Source organism: Chaetodon auriga, chromosome 11 (assembly GCF_051107435.1).
Source record: "Chaetodon auriga isolate fChaAug3 chromosome 11, fChaAug3.hap1, whole genome shotgun sequence".
Classification (NCBI taxonomy): Eukaryota; Metazoa; Chordata; class Actinopteri; order Chaetodontiformes; family Chaetodontidae; genus Chaetodon; species Chaetodon auriga.
Window position 1 is genome coordinate 17,412,079 of NC_135084.1, and position 17,541 is coordinate 17,429,619.

General features: G+C 43.4%; 1 protein-coding gene across 8 annotated transcripts in view; it reads left to right on the forward strand.

The window, feature by feature from the left end:
- The window catches only part of LOC143327810 (transcription factor COE3), a 67,904-nt gene extending 50,572 nt beyond the window's left edge, over positions 1-17,332 (forward strand). For 4 of the 8 annotated variants that reach the window (XM_076742317.1, XM_076742314.1, XM_076742315.1 and 1 more), the window contains exons 11-16: positions 7,497-7,585; positions 12,589-12,654; positions 12,886-13,057; positions 13,472-13,657; positions 14,070-14,159; positions 15,488-17,332. In XM_076742317.1, the coding sequence (XP_076598432.1) occupies positions 7,497-7,585; positions 12,589-12,654; positions 12,886-13,057; positions 13,472-13,657; positions 14,070-14,159; positions 15,488-15,519 (635 nt within the window). In that variant the 3' untranslated portion in view covers positions 15,520-17,332. Of the gene's footprint in view, positions 1-7,496; positions 7,586-12,588; positions 12,655-12,885; positions 13,058-13,471; positions 13,658-14,069; positions 14,238-15,487 lie in introns of all 8 variants that reach the window. The other 4 variants (XM_076742310.1, XM_076742311.1, XM_076742312.1 and 1 more) reach the window with 1 other exon arrangement.
- The last annotated feature ends 209 nt before the right edge of the window (positions 17,333-17,541 follow it).

Here is a 17,541-nt window from a genome sequence, read left to right on the forward strand (position 1 = left end):
GATGGAGAAGATGCCCCCATACAGTGAGCTGCTCTTGCCCGGCCCTAGTTGAGGCCAGACAGCCTTGAGGGCTGATGGATCACAAACTTTCCTCGTCAAGGTGACGCTATCGACTCCACTGCACCAAAATCTGACAAAATGGGTATGAGGCAGTCATTCATCAACATAAGGACAAAGGGGTCATGTGTGCTTCACTCAATACTGGTGGAGATCAAGAAATGTCAGCCCTGTAAGGGATGGAAAAGGAAGACTTTCATAGAGAAGAAGTAAGGTCTCTTTTTTAGTTAAGCTTCACTTTTTCTGATTTCTTACTTTATGAAAGTCAAAATAAAAAAAAAAAATCTATATAAATATATATTTAAGAAATTATCTCTCTCTACATATAGATAATTATATATATACATAATTTCTATGTCTTTATATGCACGTATAATAGATGTCCAACCAAACTAGACCAGCAACCTTTTAGTGCAGCACATCAGAGATATAAATAGTGATACCTAGTTCTCAAATCCAAAATTAAACTCAGTTCCTGTTCCGCTCTTAGAAAGAGGAACAAAATGTTATGCAGTCTCGGACACTCCTCTCGCACAAACATTAAATAAACAAACACAGACATCTTTATCGGACCACATCAGATCGGGCCCTGCGCCGCTCAGCTTGTGAATTGGGCCTATCCTCGCACTCCTCTCCGCCCTGCCGTCACTTTGAAGTCCCAGACTCACAAGCTGATCAGATGGAGAGCTTCCTTTTCATTTCCTGTCCTGCAGGGTTGGGTTTGGTACTGTGGTGGTTGCTGGTCAGTGATGGGGTGTGGCCTACAGCAAAGATATGCTATAATCAAAGGCATTCAGGGCGGTATGTAAACAGATCGCCTTTAGAGGAGGACACACCAAATACTTCATATACGCCTTGTATATTTAAAATCCCTAAATCCATTACACACAGCATTGCAGAGTGCTGAATTAAAAAAAAAAAAAAAAAATCACCCCGCAGTACGAACTGCAGCAAGTAAGGATGAAATAGGCATTTATAAATGTCATCGCCACAGTCAAGTGGGTTGTAACCAGTTGGCACAACAGTTTTAGCATGTGTCAAAGCATGTTATCCACTAGCCATATCCTCATACCTGCCTGTCTCATTACAACTCTGGTATTTAGCACCAGCTCCACAGGAGAGGAGCAGACACTCATTGCCAAGTTAGATGGGCCTGGTTTGAAGGCCTTGTGAGCTTGTGTGGAGCGCGACAAGGTTCCACGGAGGAAGGTCCTTGTGTCCAATTAGAGGGCTGACGTGACACGTGCTTGCACTCCCCCACTGTCAGGCAGCTTGTCAGGTAGGCTTTGAGAAGCACACTGTGGCATTATTCCACAGCGTGTTATCAGCAAGTGACCTGTGAAATCCAGCTCCAGGAAATTGATTGAAATAAGTACTTGCAGTTGAGCATGTATTTTCCCCCCATTACATCTCTCTGTGAAATGTATTGTGGATATCTTTCAAGAGAAATATGAAAGTGCGTGTGTGTGTGTGTGTGTGTGTGTGTGTGTGTCTGTGTTTTTTTTCCGCCCAGTAAGGATGGTATTCATTGATTTAATTTTAATTGGACCCACTTTTTGTCCCACTGTATCGTTAGGGGTCTGTTTTGTAATGGTTCCTAAAATGGATTGTCCTCACTAAGTCACAGCATCAGTCCTCTGCCACAGAAAAGATAGACGGAGGAGGCGAGGAGGGGGGCTCTTGATAGACGAGGATCTTTCCCCTCCTCCTCCCCTCTCTACCTCCTCTTCTTGCCCCATTTTCAGTACGATCCACACCCAACGGGCTTTAAAAGAACTCCACAACCCCCTCCTCCTCCTTCCACTGCCGCATTTTGATTGAAATTCATCGGCAAGTTTATTGAGAAATGAATGAGGGAGGCAGCACGGTATTGACTTTGAGAGGAAAACACAACTCATCTTGAATGAGGGGGAAAACGCGGCCGTAATTTAGCCGTCATCGATCTGTGCCCCGTCCATGTATTGATCTTCATTTTACAATATTAATTTGCGCTTGCAATCAGCTGTGAAGGGAACCCATTTGATTTCTGTTGGCCGGTAATGTGTGAAAGTCCGCCGACGTCCTTAGAGAAGTGGCACACATACTTTAGATGTCATCTAAGAGGATTGAACAGGTGTCTTTGGCCCTTTCTAATAATGCGGCCGATATGAAGGGAGTCTGAAATTATGGATGTGCAATCTGTAACATTGCTCCCTTTTAACCGTGTTAATTACATTTTATCTGTTGCAGGAGCAATATCTGCTGGAGACTGTAACTGTCTAGGTTTTTTTCATCTGTATTGGCTCAAAGTTCATGAAATTTCAATGAACATTGATCTGTCTCCATTGATTTATCCTAACTGCAGATCTTTGAAATTTTAATTTCCTGTTCATCTTGAGACTGCTGGAGATGGAATCACTCAATGATAACTGGCTGCAGTGGATGGAGATGATATGGTCAGTGTTAAAACAGATGAGGTTTGCTTTGCGTGGGTTTGCTGTGACAATTCCAATTTGGCTTGGTTTGTTTTGGTTTTTTTGCTTTTTTTGAGGATGGTCTCTACATCTGCATGCATGTTTTCGATTCTCTCAACACTGGAACATATCAGTGCTGTGGAGCAGCAGCATGACCTCTGAGTATCTTACCTCCTTTGTATGCACAGTATTCAATTTTAACTCCTTACAGTAACACTGAGAACTCTGTGTGTCTCCGGTGGACTCTGCCGAACATCAGCGAGACGAGGTCATTATGTGTGTTGATGCCGTTCTGAACTGCATCCATCTAACAGACTGCAGGTGCCTAGAAGGCTTCGGTTAGACTGTTTGACAAGTCACAAATGCAATAACACTTGAATGAACTTCTGCCTGTGCTGTTTATCTGTCTCCCCCTTTCCAACTCCCACTCCACCTCTAATTTGTGTTGAGGGGAAAGAAAAAAATAACTGCTCAATGGTGTAGGAGGAGTGGAGATAAGCTCGAAGCAGTTAAGTATAATTAGCGAAAGTAATAGCTGGCAAATGGCAACAAGGCTAGGTTTTTATCTCCTGGAAAGATAGAGTTATCGTAATAAGCTGTAATGGCTGGCAGGAATGCTAGTACTCTGTGCGAGCCTCCATTCAGGCTCATAGACTTAACAAGGAACAATTTCCCTTGAATTTACTGCTTTGCTCAAACATTTCCCTATGTTTATACCCCGATACTGTAAGTCAATACATGTGTTCAATCCACTTCCATATAGACCGAGGGCACACAGTGGTGTATTGCCATGTAAGCACTTCTGGCTGCCAACGTCGGCCATGTTACGCTGTTCCTGTAGAGCGGTTACTCGTGTCCTATTTCTAGAGAACATGGAGAAGGAGCAGCAGACCACACTCAGATGCCATGTACACGCCATCCACTCTACATTTTAAGTAAAGTGGCTAGCTGAGGCGGCTAAAGGGGCTCTCAGAGAAAATGTGTTTGTAGCATGAAAGGACGGGCAGATTAAGGCGTCAGATCAAAATAAGATTGGGAAGTGCACATTCCAGGCAGAGGAATTCCACTGAAGCCCTGCCACGAACGCTTGTGCGCATGCGTGATATTCAAAATTGGAAATGATATGGTCACAGCTGCGCACCGAGTCATGCATTCCATTTCTTCATATTCTGAAACATGATCATTCGCTCTCCAGAGTGAGAAAATGACTGAAATATTCGTAGAAATCTTCCTCCAAACCACCGTGAAGAGGCAGCGAGTCTCTCTCTCTGTCAAGAAATCAGTAACCATGTTCCTTTTACTCAAACACAGCAATAATTCTTTCAGTTATAGCCTGTTACATTTGATATTTGCTGTCACTTTGTTGTCTCATTACTTTTGTTAAATTCCAATCATCTCTGAAATCAAACCATGGAAACGAATCTATGGCCAATTATATCTCTGTATATGTACATAAGCAGGGAAAAAGATATAAGGGTTGTAATTGAACAAAACATGCAACCTGTCTAAATCTGAAAGAAAATGAGAGAAAATGAAAATTCTATTAGTCCATAATGTTCCCTCTGACGCCCCCCCCCCCCCCCCCCCTTCTCATGTGCTCTTCATCTCCTGCAAAGTATTCAAATGCAAGCCCTGCCTTACCTCCCCGTGTCTCTTTTTCTCTAATTATCCATGAGGTCAGTAAGCAAAATGGGGAAGAAGCCAGGAGATCAATACAAATTATCCCTGAGCAAACCAGTGCTGACAGTTTGAATTGCAGCATATGTTTACCCAAAATCAGGCAATTTATCTTAATATCAGGCGAGTAATGCAGCAGGGGTGAGAGGTCACACAATCTCTCCACCTCATAATTACCCGCCTCTAAAACAGGAAAGTGGTATTGATTGGCCGCGAGCCGGGAAGCGGGCGTGACTGGAACGTGCCAGCGACCCCCCCACCCTCGCTCGCTCGTACACACACACACACACACACCCAACCCTATCATGCCTCCCCCCAGTTCCCCCCCGCTGTCCTCTGTCCCTCCTCCCCTCGGCTAGACTCCCCACCCAGTGCAGGATTTATGGGATGTGTGTGGAGGGTTTCATGTTTCCTTGCAGTCACTGAGAATCCTTACAGGAGGGGTAAAGGGGGGGAGTGGGGGGGCACGCTCCTTCCACACCCTTAACCCCCTTCTTTCACCATACTGTGATGGTTGGACGAGAAGGCCAAACTAATTTTGGCATGCATGGAGTCATGCAAGGGCATCGCTCGGCCAGATTTGCCTGTTACATCTTTAGGAGAGTAAAGTTTACGACAGAGTGTGAAGTGGGAACATAATGATGTGCCAAGGATTAAAAAAGACATAGGGTGAAGAGGTGGGAGTAAAAGGGGGGGGAAGGCTGCTGTCAAAGTGTGTGGTGTAAGAAAAAGTAAGAGGAGTAGTACCAATGATTCTTGTAAAAGCTCAGCAGATGAAAGAAAATCTTTGCTTGGAAGAAAAAATGTGCAGAGCAATGCGATGAATACACACATAACGCATTTATTCTCCACATTCAATATAAGTGCTCAGTATATATCATCAGCAGCTCTTACAGGATTATTGACATTGTCTGTGTCTGTCTGCACCAGTGTACATGCTATGACTACAAAACTGTCAACTCATCAACTGACAGCACCGTTTAGCGCTAATGCAAGTCTCCATCAGCTGTCAAAAGCATTTGCATGAAATCAATAGCAGATGGCGGTCTGTGTCACCAATTTCATTACGCTGGGGTTGTTACAAAGATCATCTCCATGATAGATGAGATGGCGACATGTCGACATGCGGAGATCATGCCTGCCGCTTGGACTTTGAGCCGTGTGTTAAACCCGAACTGAGATGAGTTTGAATGTAATTTTTGTTTGACACCTTTAAGTGCCTCCATATGAAGGCATTCGGCGCTGTCTAGAAACTGTGAAACACACTGATAAAATGCAGTTTAAACTGTTCTGTAAGGGTACAGGATACCCTACCCTCCAAGCCACATTCATCATAATTCTTAGGGTCTGCATTTACAGTAGGGCATCATTATCATTGGAAAGGCACATCAAAAAGAACACCTCTCCCAACCTAGGTCTCGTCCTGTACTGTACGTCTCTCCGGCTGTGTTCCCAGCATGCCTGGCGGGTTGTGTAGGCCCCAGCTGAGGCAGAGGACAGGAGAGCGTGATGTATCACCCTGAGAGAGCCCACTGACAGCCTCTGATGATGGATGGCCTGATTATGGAGTGCTTTTTACACATACACAATTTACATCACACTGAGCAGCGGGGTCTGGCAGGGCTGCCGTGCACATACACTCTCTGAGCCGGGCACGTGCACTCACTCACACACACACACACGCACGCACATATGCATGCTGATGTGTGTACACATATACAGGATTGCCAGAGTGCATAGATAAGAAAGGGGTGGAAATAACAAAAGAAAGGGGGCAAATTCCTTGCTACAGCCTTGTCATGTACGATCAATACGGCAGATCAATCCTTTATTAAGGAGAAGATGGCGTTCCCCCACGTTCCGATGAGGACCTTTGTCGTTTCGGGACACATGATGACATGTCAAATCAGATTTCCAGCAGTGTATGTTGTTGTGGCGTGGGGTTTACTCAGGTGTGCCTGGCCAGTGGGGCAGAATGCTACTGTATTTGCAAGCTAGATCCCTGCTATCGATTAGCACCCTGCATTGTCCATGCTTGAACACATAATTGCTCCATTTGATCATGGTCGAGCTGGCAATTACTGTATTCAGGTTCTGGCAGAAGCGGTGCATGTGTCAGTACATGACTACTGTACGTACGCGTGTGTGAGTAGGTACAGTATGCGTGCGAGCATGTCTGCATGTGTGTTTAGATGAAAGGGAACAAAAGAAAGTGAGAAACCTGAAGGTTCGTTTTCCTGTCGTGACTCCCTGGCTTGTGCTTCAGTGGCCCTGCCTGCCTGCCTGCCTGTGTGCGTGTGGGGGGGCGTTCGCTTGCTTTCACATTCTCTGGCGTTCAGCAGGTTCAGCGAGCTGTGCGGTGTTAATGCTGAAATTACATGCTGAGTAATGAGTGATGGGCCAAATTACAGGCTGAACAATGAATAGAGGCAGGCAGCTCTTATTAGTCTCCATAGAAAGCCATTGATTTATGAAGCGCCTTGCTCGGCGGAGTTACTCTCCTGAAAATGATATCTACATTGAGAAGTGATGTTCTCTATTAAGTCGTTCCTTCCCCCTTTACACTGCTCTCCTCCTCTCCTCCGCTCTCCCTCCCTCCCTCCCTCCCTCGCCTTGTCCTGCCTATGAGTGTACACATGATTGTTTAGAATCAGGCGGAGCTGTAAGGAAGCCTTCAATTACCCATTAGGACTGTCAGACATAAAACGCCCTGCTCTCACCAAAGTCTGGGTTATGATTCATTTACTTTGTGCCTCTGATTCATCGCCCAATATGCCTCATGCCCCAGATTACTATTTGAGGGGTGGGAGAGATTAATGGCTCCATGGGATCTGCTGCCGTATTTCACGGGCCCAGTGTTGCAGTACAGTTGGTGCAGAAGGGTGAAATGACAGCAACTTACACTAGATCAATGTGTGGACAGCCTTTCACAGATTATTAAAGCTCTGTTAGATTAAAAGACCCCCGCTATGTAGTTTGCTGTAGTCAATATTCTCAAGCAGATAAAAAGGGGGAGGGTCCCTCTGAAGGATTCTCAGACTGATGTAGGTCATCACGGCTGTTAATGGAATAACACTCGGTGACACAAGTGTCAGAGGAACCCGTGTCATTTCCCGCCGCTCGCCCCCTGGAGCCGGTGATGTTTCATAAAACATCGTCTCACCCCTGAGGTTTCTTTGAAATTAGGCATTCTGAAATGACTTTTGTACTGAAAATTCCAGCAGATTTCTCAATTAGTTTCTTCCCGTCTCTGGCAAAATTAGCCCCGAAAACGGTTCTAATTTTCGTCTCCCCTTTCTGTTCTTTCAGCCCTGAATGAGCCAACCATCGACTATGGTTTCCAGAGGCTGCAGAAGGTCATCCCCAGACACCCCGGCGATCCTGAGAGGTTACCAAAGGTCAGTGCGGTGTCTGCGCAGCACAGAAAAACACAGAACGGCAATGAGACAGAGCTGTCTGGGTTATAATGCCTTAATACTCTGAGTGTGACAAATAAACAAAACAACATTACCATCAGCGCTGAGCAACAGTGACCCCAAACCGTGACAGCTTTGCTTCACATATGTGGCTTACCCACTAACCAGCGTGGTAATGGTATTGGTTTTGTGTGTGGAGAGAGGCGTAAACTCTCTGTGTGGTAAAATAGCTCAATCAGGCGTTTTCCTCTCCAGTAGTCTGTGGAGATGGTAATCTGGTCAGAAACGACGTCTGCACCCTCATTACCCCACTCATGTTTTCCTTTCATTTTCTGCAGCTCGATTTGGTTTAATCTTTTGTTTACAGAACCCTGTGCCGTAAACCCCCTAGTCTTACTGCAGCTAATAGACAAAGACTGCATGTTATTATGCTTTGGCTTTCTTATTGTTTTCTTTTGAACCTGGGTGAAGGAGTTGAAAGCCACATCAGTTTTAGACACACTGGTGTGGCACATGAATGGGCTGCCATATTGAAAGACCTGAGCATGAAAACTAAAGTGCACCTGTTTTTTTTTGTTTTTTTTTAATCTTTCCCTCCCCTGCAGAAAGTCTTTGATTCTCTTACTCATTTCATTCCCTTTGATTCTTTTATTCTTTCCACTTCCTATTGATAAAATCTATCTGTATGTTTTCACTAATTGCTACCCTGCCAGTAACAATTTTGGTGACTGACGTTCCAGATGTGTCAAGTGTAATAATATGACTGATTAGTACATTCAAAACCCCTTGGCATGTAGTAAAGCGGTGGCCACCTCAGAGTTTTAATAATACTGTAAAACCTTTAAAGACCTTATCTATTAAATCCCAGCATGCAACACAGCAATATCATTAACGTCCAACGGACAATTTAATAAAGAACAGACTGTGTGGTAGCTATAGACGTTTGACCAAGGCAATGTGGAGAAATGGAACATCACAGCTAGTCCCTGGTTCAGTATATGAAGTGTTTCAATTAGACTCGGTCCCTGTGGAGACAGGAAACAACACCTAGACATGAAATGTTACTCTAATTTCAACTGTAAACGTAGACCAAAAGGTAAAGTACACTTGCCTTTAATATCCACATGGCTTTCTCTATCTCCGCAGGCATCACTGGTCAATCTAGCCGCACTGTTTCAATTTTATAAAGTCACAGTGTCTTTGCGAAAATCCACGTCTTTTCACCAAAGAGAGCGACAATGTTAAACACGGCTTTATTACAGAGAAACCTTACTTCTTTCCTTGAATACAAAGCGTCGTTGGTCGCGAGACAGATTTTGACACTGAACCCAAGATTAGTTTCCCGGGTGCGCGTATACTTAATATAGCACGGTCTCCCAGCCTTTGCATGAAACAATCACAGAGTGAGATGAAACCCTGCACTTCCAATAAACAACATAAATATTTGATTTGCTCTCTAATGGACCCAAATATGGGGTTCAGGGGGCATGTAAATGATCCCACCAAGTGATTCGTCATTGTTAAGCTTGCCATCTGAGGGTCAGCTCTCGGGGTCAAAAGCACATTCCCAATAAAACAGCCGGCGGCGGGCTGAGGCTGGCATGTACATTTGGAATGAGAACAGAAACAGCATATAGAGAACAGCCATTACAGGGTGCAGGTGAGGTAGGGAGACTCTATAAAAAGAAGATAAAGCTGGAGGACGCGCGGTGTGCATTAGCAGAAAGGCAAATCGACACCAAGCCCACTCACCGCCTCTACCCCCCCCCCCCATGACTTCACCCTCCAGTTGATAATATTACTGCGCTATATTGATTTCCACCAGCCTTCTCCCTGGGACCAGTAAGACACGTGGTAATTGTAAGGAGACAGAAAGCCAATATGGGAGTGCTCATGGATAGCAAGGGATGCACGCTAATATTGTTGCTACACAGAGAAAAAAAGGGGGGAAGCTGCCTCTGATTGAAGTTTACCTCGTAATTCTAAGACAACATCGTAGATGACAGTCTGACCCTGTGGGAGGAGTGGAGATATAAAAATTCAATGCAAAGTCCAGGGTGAATATGAAAGTAATAAGTGTGAGCAGTCAAGTGATGAGAAAGGAGATTGGTTTGCGGGCATCGCGTTAAGTGAAGAGAGACTTTGGAATTCACCCTCCTTTTTAAGATCTTGTTATAAAACAATTTTCTATTCATAATATAAAAAAGACAATTTATAATACCATTTTGTGCCCTCTGGCAGTAATGGACAAATAGACTGGATATCACATTATATCACACTCAATTTCTCTCTTCTGTAACAAATTAGATTCATTATGAAATTAAAAGTGGAAACTCAATATTGTTTTATTATTAAGCTGATTGCTTTGGATTCTTTTCTTTCCTCCCAAAATGAGCATAAGCCCATTCTTTTCCAATTCTTTGTGTAATCCACAAGGAGAAAATATTACAAATGTGTTCATGTCAAGCAATTACCCATGTATTTAAATGAATCTCTCTTCCTGTGCTCTTTGAAGTACCTTCATCTAATGGCCCTATGCTTCTAAATGCATTCATTACCTCAGGCTAGAGCTAACAGAGTAATTGCCTTACAGTTTTATAATGGCATTAGCACTCCAAGCTACATAACCTAGGCCCTCTTTTATTAACTGTGATAATATAAATACAACATCCATGTTAATCTAGTGCTTGAAGAATCACATTCAGGCTGATTTAGACCACATCTCCTTATTGTTAGATATTTTTTATAACACATCATTTGTTACGGCTTCCTCCCGTTTTTTTTTCTTCTCGGCATTAACGGAAAACAGCTTCTAAATCTTGGGTGATCTGTCATCTGAGCAGCCCCATTTAAACAGTTGTTGAACACGGGACCTTTATGCAAAGCAAGGCAAACAATGGCAGAAATCTGTCACGCATTTGTCACAGAACAACAGAAATCATTTGAGGCCTTTAATTGTTTCAATTTAACATGGTGTGTTCTGATATGTCTCCATGACAAGAAAGCCAATTACACTTATGCTGGAGTAGTATTGAGATTTACATGGAAATGCCCTCAGAACACTATTCCGTGTTAATCGTATTCACAGCGTGAGCTGATACGCATGAAAGCGTCTCGTCAGAAGAAAACAAACTTCTTCCTTGATTGGGTGCAGCACTTCTCATCATCCTCGGATATGACTAGGTTGCCACTTAAGCATAGCCTTGCGAGTCAGCTTGGTTAGTTAAGACACCACGCGGTAAACGACAGATTAAGGATGAGAGGCAATATCGTTTTCTCTCCTCCTTTTTCCAAGCTGTCCTTATGTCACTGCTGCAAAGTACCATATGGACAAGGAGGGAGAGGACGTTTTACAGAGAATGAAACATGGCTTGTGAACGCGACAGTCTTAATTGCTTTAATTGTTGTTTAAAATTGAGAGCCATGTAGGAGATCTTGAAATATGATAGAATAGATTATTGGTAATTATTAACTGCAGACAAAAAGAAAGAAAACCACTTTATCTCACTCAGCAAGAGAGAGAGAAATCTGTTCTGCCTGATGAGAACACATCAAGACAGCTGGTCCTCTCATTTAGTCTACCTGCCTCACGACAACCATAATTCTTTATTTGTATGCAAACTAGATGCATGCAACGTTGAGCATACACACCAATTTCAGAGGTAAATGCCCATTCTAAGAGCCACCCATCCGGTAACTTGGGGTGGATTAAGCGATATGTTTCTATAAGAGAGCATGGCATACGCTGGAAGTGGCTTCTACAGTGATTCATCTTGATAAATCAAGGACTGTGGTAGATATGCTCCTCAGGATGAAAGGGCCCATACACACACTCCGTACACACTACATACGCTGCGCCTTGGAAATGCAGGCCAAGTCTTGGAGGCCGCTGTTTGAAGGCGCGAAGGCTGTGTTTACATTCATTTACGGCAGCTGCCGTCTTAATCCCACACTGCTATTGCCAAGTGATGGAACACTTCAGACAAATTACCGAGGCCCGCAAAAGAAAACACAGCGAATGTGGGAAGAAAACAAGCGCCATCTGAGATGTTTCTGGTGACAGATTTGCATTGCTTTTAACCAGGGTTCTAACAGCGCAGTCGACAAATCTCTGCTCTACAGCAGGTGACAACAAGCGAGCATTTTAAAAACACACGCAACAGCCATGTCTGCAACTTGCCTTTGTCAGATTAAATGCACTCTAAAAGGAGAAGAGGGTTTTCATAGAGCATATTGCCTTCTGTATTATAGAAAACAAAGAGAGCAGTCTGGTTGCTTGAGAGGGATTTAATTGTAAGTGCTGAATTCAAAGAGCAGATAAAGACACACAAACGGGCCAAACCCCACCTAGCTGAAAGCCCGAAACAGAGTGGGGGGAACGGGATCCGGGGCCAACTCATTTTCAGTGTTAAGAGCCAAAGCAACACAGCTAATCCGCATTGTCAAGCGGGGGCAAGCATGCAGACATGGATAAGACCACATCCTGAGCATCCGTGTCCCCAAGGCACAAGCACCCAGCTCTTGCTGGATGGGAAGTCATTTGTGAAGTCCTTTGCAACAGCCAGTCAAAGAGGTTAATTGAAAAATTCCTTAATGTCATTACAACAGAACTAGATTAACCCAGAGCTAATTCACTTTATTGTTCTGAAGAGAGGGGACTCAGCGCTGAACTCCAGAGCAAACGTGAAGCCCAGAATCAGGGGTGAGGTGTTGTTTTTAAAGGACTATGCCAGTTTAATTAAGATAGGGAACATTATTCACTGCTCTGCATGGTTGGAAGGAGCAAAGTGGTAACGCTGTATAAATGCAGCACCGGTGCCTCTTAAATCAGGGTGGCTTTTATTTAGCGCTTGAATATGTAAACATTTCTGAAGCTCTCCATGACCCTGCTGTGTAATGTTGTTGTGGATATTGTTTGTTAGTGTGCGGACCACTGGGTAATCGGCTCAGGTCTTAACATTTACTCTTCCTGTTTTTCTCATCAGGAGGTGTTACTGAAGAGGGCGGCTGATCTCGTTGAAGCCCTGTATGGAATGCCCCACAACAACCAGGTCCGTATCCACGCAGCTGCTTCAGCGTGCTAACACCTCTGCTAAACAAGGAACCATTGAAAATTTACTGATAGTATCACCAAAGGGTATTTTCACCACTATATCTGGAACAATGTAGGCTACATGTGTTAACCATATAGCCAAGAACCATGCATCAAAGCAAAAGCACAGCTATAAAAAAAAAACAAAACCCATAAATAACAAAACCTCTGCCTTCTCTGCGCTTCTCAGGAGATCATTCTGAAGAGGGCAGCTGACATCGCCGAGGCCCTGTACAGCGTTCCCCGCAACCACAACCAGATCCCCTCTCTCGCTAACACAGCCTCCCACGGCATGATGGGAGTCAACTCCTTCAGCAGCCAGCTAGCAGTCAATGTGTCTGAGTCACAAGGGAATGACCAAGGTATGTGATTTAGGATATGGCTCCATAAGTCAGTGGTTCTCAAAAGTGGGGTCCAGGGACCCGCGGGGGGTCCTCCAGGGGATTGCAGGGAGTTTGCAAGAAAATGAGAAATAGTTAAATTTCACTCGTTTTCTCCTCTCGTTAAAACGAGAAAATGGAGAGAGATTAGGTTTTTGAACACTGCCCCCATGCTCACCTACGATATAGGCAGTTAAAGGGTCTAATTAAGAGACAAATTCTTGTTCTTGTTAAACTGACATCTGCAGTATGTGCTGATATAAAAATGCTTGATTGCCGCGGTAAATTTCCATTATCATTTGGTGTAATCAGTGAACATTTCCCTGGTAAATACTGCGCTGACGCCAAAAAGAAATGAATGGATTTCCCTTTCCATCTCCCACCCATGTTATTCAGTGGGCTACAGCCGGAACACCAGCAGCGTGTCCCCCCGGGGCTACATCTCCAGCAGCACCCCGCAGCAGTCGAGCTACAACACCGTCAGCAACAGCATGAATGGCTACGGCAATGCCGGCATGAACCTGGGAGTGCCAAGCTCCCCTGGGTTCCTCAACGGATCCTCTGCCAACTCCCCATATGGAAGTGAGTAGCTTGCCACTATCGCACGCTGTAGTAGCACTAAGCTGCTGCTGATTTAATTCCAGCTCCCACATTCGTTTTCACTTCTATGAATCACTTCTGACAGGGTTATAACATTATTGATGGCGATAATATATTACTATTCATTCACAGGGGCTTGTTTAGTTTTAGTACTTCGGAGAACACACATAGAGTAGGAGAAATATTCATTTTTATGTGTATTTCACCATACGCCACCTGTATTTGTTCAACCGGACAAGATGTTGATGGTAGGGGCCTGTGAGTACTGATCGTGTATCCCCCCTGGCAGTAATACTATCCTAGCCTTACCTTAACTGCCCTCTCCAGCACTACTCACAGCACGTTCTCACTCTCTCCCTCCCTCCTTCCTTCTCCCTCCCTATCGTCTCCGCAGTTAAACAAAAGAGCGCCTTCGCCCCTGTGGTCCGACCCCAGGCCTCCCCACCCCCCTCCTGCACCAGCGCCAACGGCAACGGACTGCAAGGTGAGCCCCCCTCACCCCCTCATCCTTTCCCTACGGACTACTGGTCAGATACCGCTGCTCAGGCCTCTGTCCGGTTTGGTGAGGGACTAATCATTACAAATATATGCATTTTGACAGGCCAATTTACACCTTTCAGTTCAAACACTCACACAGAGCACATCTTCACACACGCATCATGCAAGCACTGTGCAGGACCGCCGTCTCACGTCTGCACAAACACACACGCAAACATACATCCTCGTTGCCCTTTCATACAAATGATCCCCTCTGATGTCGCAGGAAAAGACCTTCCCCGAATTGTTTTAGTAATTATGTTTATTAGGTTTTGTGCATGTGTCATGACCAACATGATTGCTTTGAAAACAAGCTTAGCCGTAGTGTGTGCCCCAAGATTAATAACATTGGGCTTAATGAAGTGGGAAATTAAAGTTCATCTTGCTACACGTTCATACTTATTAATACATGTTGTGCAGAAATTAATGAGCAATGCCTTGCCATCATCTGCGCTGGCAAACTTAAAAGCATTTCAACCATGACTCTACAAATACACTCAGAGCAATATAATAATATATCATCCCAGCACTTCACTAGTCGCCTAATTGTTAAAACGTGTGAAAATACTGAATATATAAACTCTCAGGGTGAGGTACAGTTGCTAATGATATCCTAAGCAGATGGTCTTGGTAAAATAACGGAAGCTACCTTTGATCTTGCCTAATCTCTCTTAGATAATGACGCAGACGCACGACTTGGGGAATGTGGAAATGCAGGACTAATGTGCAGCACAGTGCTGGAGAGTTGAGGATAAAGAGATGAGGGGAGGAAAGGAAGCCATAGAAGGAATCTGAGGGGAGTCTGAGGAGTGTCTAGTACTGTAGCATTGTGGCATTGTGGGAAGTGACCGTGTTGTTGCTCTGCCGTCACCACGGCCGCATCCCCTGGGAGTCTGGGCCACTGTTTGCCATTACCCCAACGCCAGGAGAAATATCACACATAGCAAGACTGGCATGCTGGGGGCTGAAATGTCAGAGCAGGAGGGAGGTTTTCAAACTCTCCCCGTTAGGAGGACGTGCAGCAGCAGGCTGGCGGACACGGCAAACACTCACAGGCACATACGCAAACAGCCACATTAAGGCATACATTCACGCACTTGTGCAGCGTCAGATGGCTGGACTCGCACACACACACACACGCACACCAGCACACACACACACACATGCATGCACACACGCACAAATTTTTTTTAATTAATTTTCAAATGTATATCCACACCTGTTTTCGCCCAATAAACTAACGTCCCCTTTCCTTCCTGTCTCTGTTTTTTCCAGCCATGTCCGGCCTGGTTGTCCCTCCAATGTAAATGCACTTTCATCATCTCAAGCACCAGTCTACACACTACCACTTCACAGGACACCCCCTCAGCACTCAGCAAAACGCTGGTGTAATGTATAGTCAGCCGCTTGTTCTGTTTTTAAAGATGAAGAAGAGAAAAAAAAAAGAAAAGAAACAAATGATTTTCTTTTTTCTTTTAAGTGACTCGCAAAAACCTGCAGAAAAAAGGATTTCATGAGGAACAATGTTTTTTTTTCTGTGGGATTTTTTTTTTTTTTTTTTGGTTTGTTTATCCTCCCCCCCCCCCCCCCCCCCCCCCTTCCCCATTTTCTCACCCTTGAAGAGGACACGGGATGATGAAGGGTTTATTTTGTATACCTTGTCGGGTTGCGCTTCGGCCTTGGATATGTCCAATCAACCACACATTCAATACTGGAAGGGACTCTGTGGACTCACCATCTGGTTGTAAAGTAAAAACACTGATGTACAGTACATTTGCCAATGAACTTCAGAAATTGTTTTTCTGTTTCAACTCTCTTTTAATAGATTCACAACAGTTGTGTGTCTTTATAATGTGACTTTTTGTATTTTTATGTGTGAGAAAAATACACAGGGGCCAAGACAGTTTGAATTTCAACTGGAAAATATATGAGATATATAATGTAGAAAATCGATCATAAAAGTACAACAAATACGAGTAAAAAGGGGCGGGGCTGGGCGGGTAAGGTTGTATCATGTTTCATTCCTGCATTTTAACTTAAATTTTGTAATTTATTGTAGCTAGAACTCATCTTCAAAAGGTAAAAAAAAAAAAAAAAAATCCTCTTTGATTCAACAAGCACACTGACGTGTACAAAACACTGCTCTGTTGATGAATATGATGTACTTCCATGTCTAGAGCTTCCTTTTAAGCAAGTGTGTTTTGCCATGTTTTTCAACTTTTTTGCTAGCACTGTATATTAATGCATTCCTAGGCTACTGTGAAGTCTGTTTCTTGTTGATGAGGAGCAGTCTCCCCCTTCTAGCTCCAACTCCCCTATGTGTTTTATATGTGGTTAAAAATTGTAGACTATTGTGATATTGCCAAACTTGTGCTAAATATTTATACATCTGTCTTTTTCATGTTCTTTTAGATCAACAAAAAAACATTTAAAAAACAAAATTAAAATCCATTGAGAATGTAGGCGTATAGTAGTTCATTGTCATATTTCTGTTCAAATACACACTTGCGCTCACTGAGGGAAATTTTGTAACATATCAACTATAAATAATGTATTTATCTCTGAAATTTTGTATATTGCTTTTCATTATGTATGTATTAATCGTCATGCCCTTAATATAGTGATGCAGCACAGATAATTCAGCCAAGAACTGTTGCCTTCATTTGTTTTCTTTTTGTATTTGATGAAATGCAATGTGCATATATTTCATGTGTATCCTCAAAATTTGTGTTACTCCGTCAAGACTCTCTGTTCATTTTTTAAAGGGGAAGTCAAACTTCATTGTTTATTTTTATATTGATTTTAAATTATCTATACAGACCATTTTGGAGAAAACTTTGTTGGTTGTATTGTCAAATAAATTGTTTGTGACCCATATGATAGTTGTTAAGATCCAATAGAGACTAATGTGCATGAGGGACAACCTTGGAGATAAAAAAAAACACTCCATTTGTGGTTGTATTTTTTTCTGTTTTGTAGAATGTATAGAAGTCATTTTTACTCACCACTTATGACTCTGCCACATAGCTTACATGTGTTTACAGGGAAGAAAATTTAACAATGTCAACATTTGGAATGGAAACAGAAATGAATAAGTGATGTTTTATTAAAATTTTCAGTAAAAACACAATAGCTCCTCAACTGTGGACTTCTTCAATTTTAAGTACAGTTTGGCTGGCAGACAAACTGACAATCAGGACAAACGAGAAAAAAAAAAAAAAAGACAGTGGAAGCTTCTGAGGACAAACCTGTGATTCGTCTGTAAGTTGTTAGTGTTTAGACTTTGCCATAGAGATAACTGTTTGAAACCTGTGGAAAAGTGTGACATC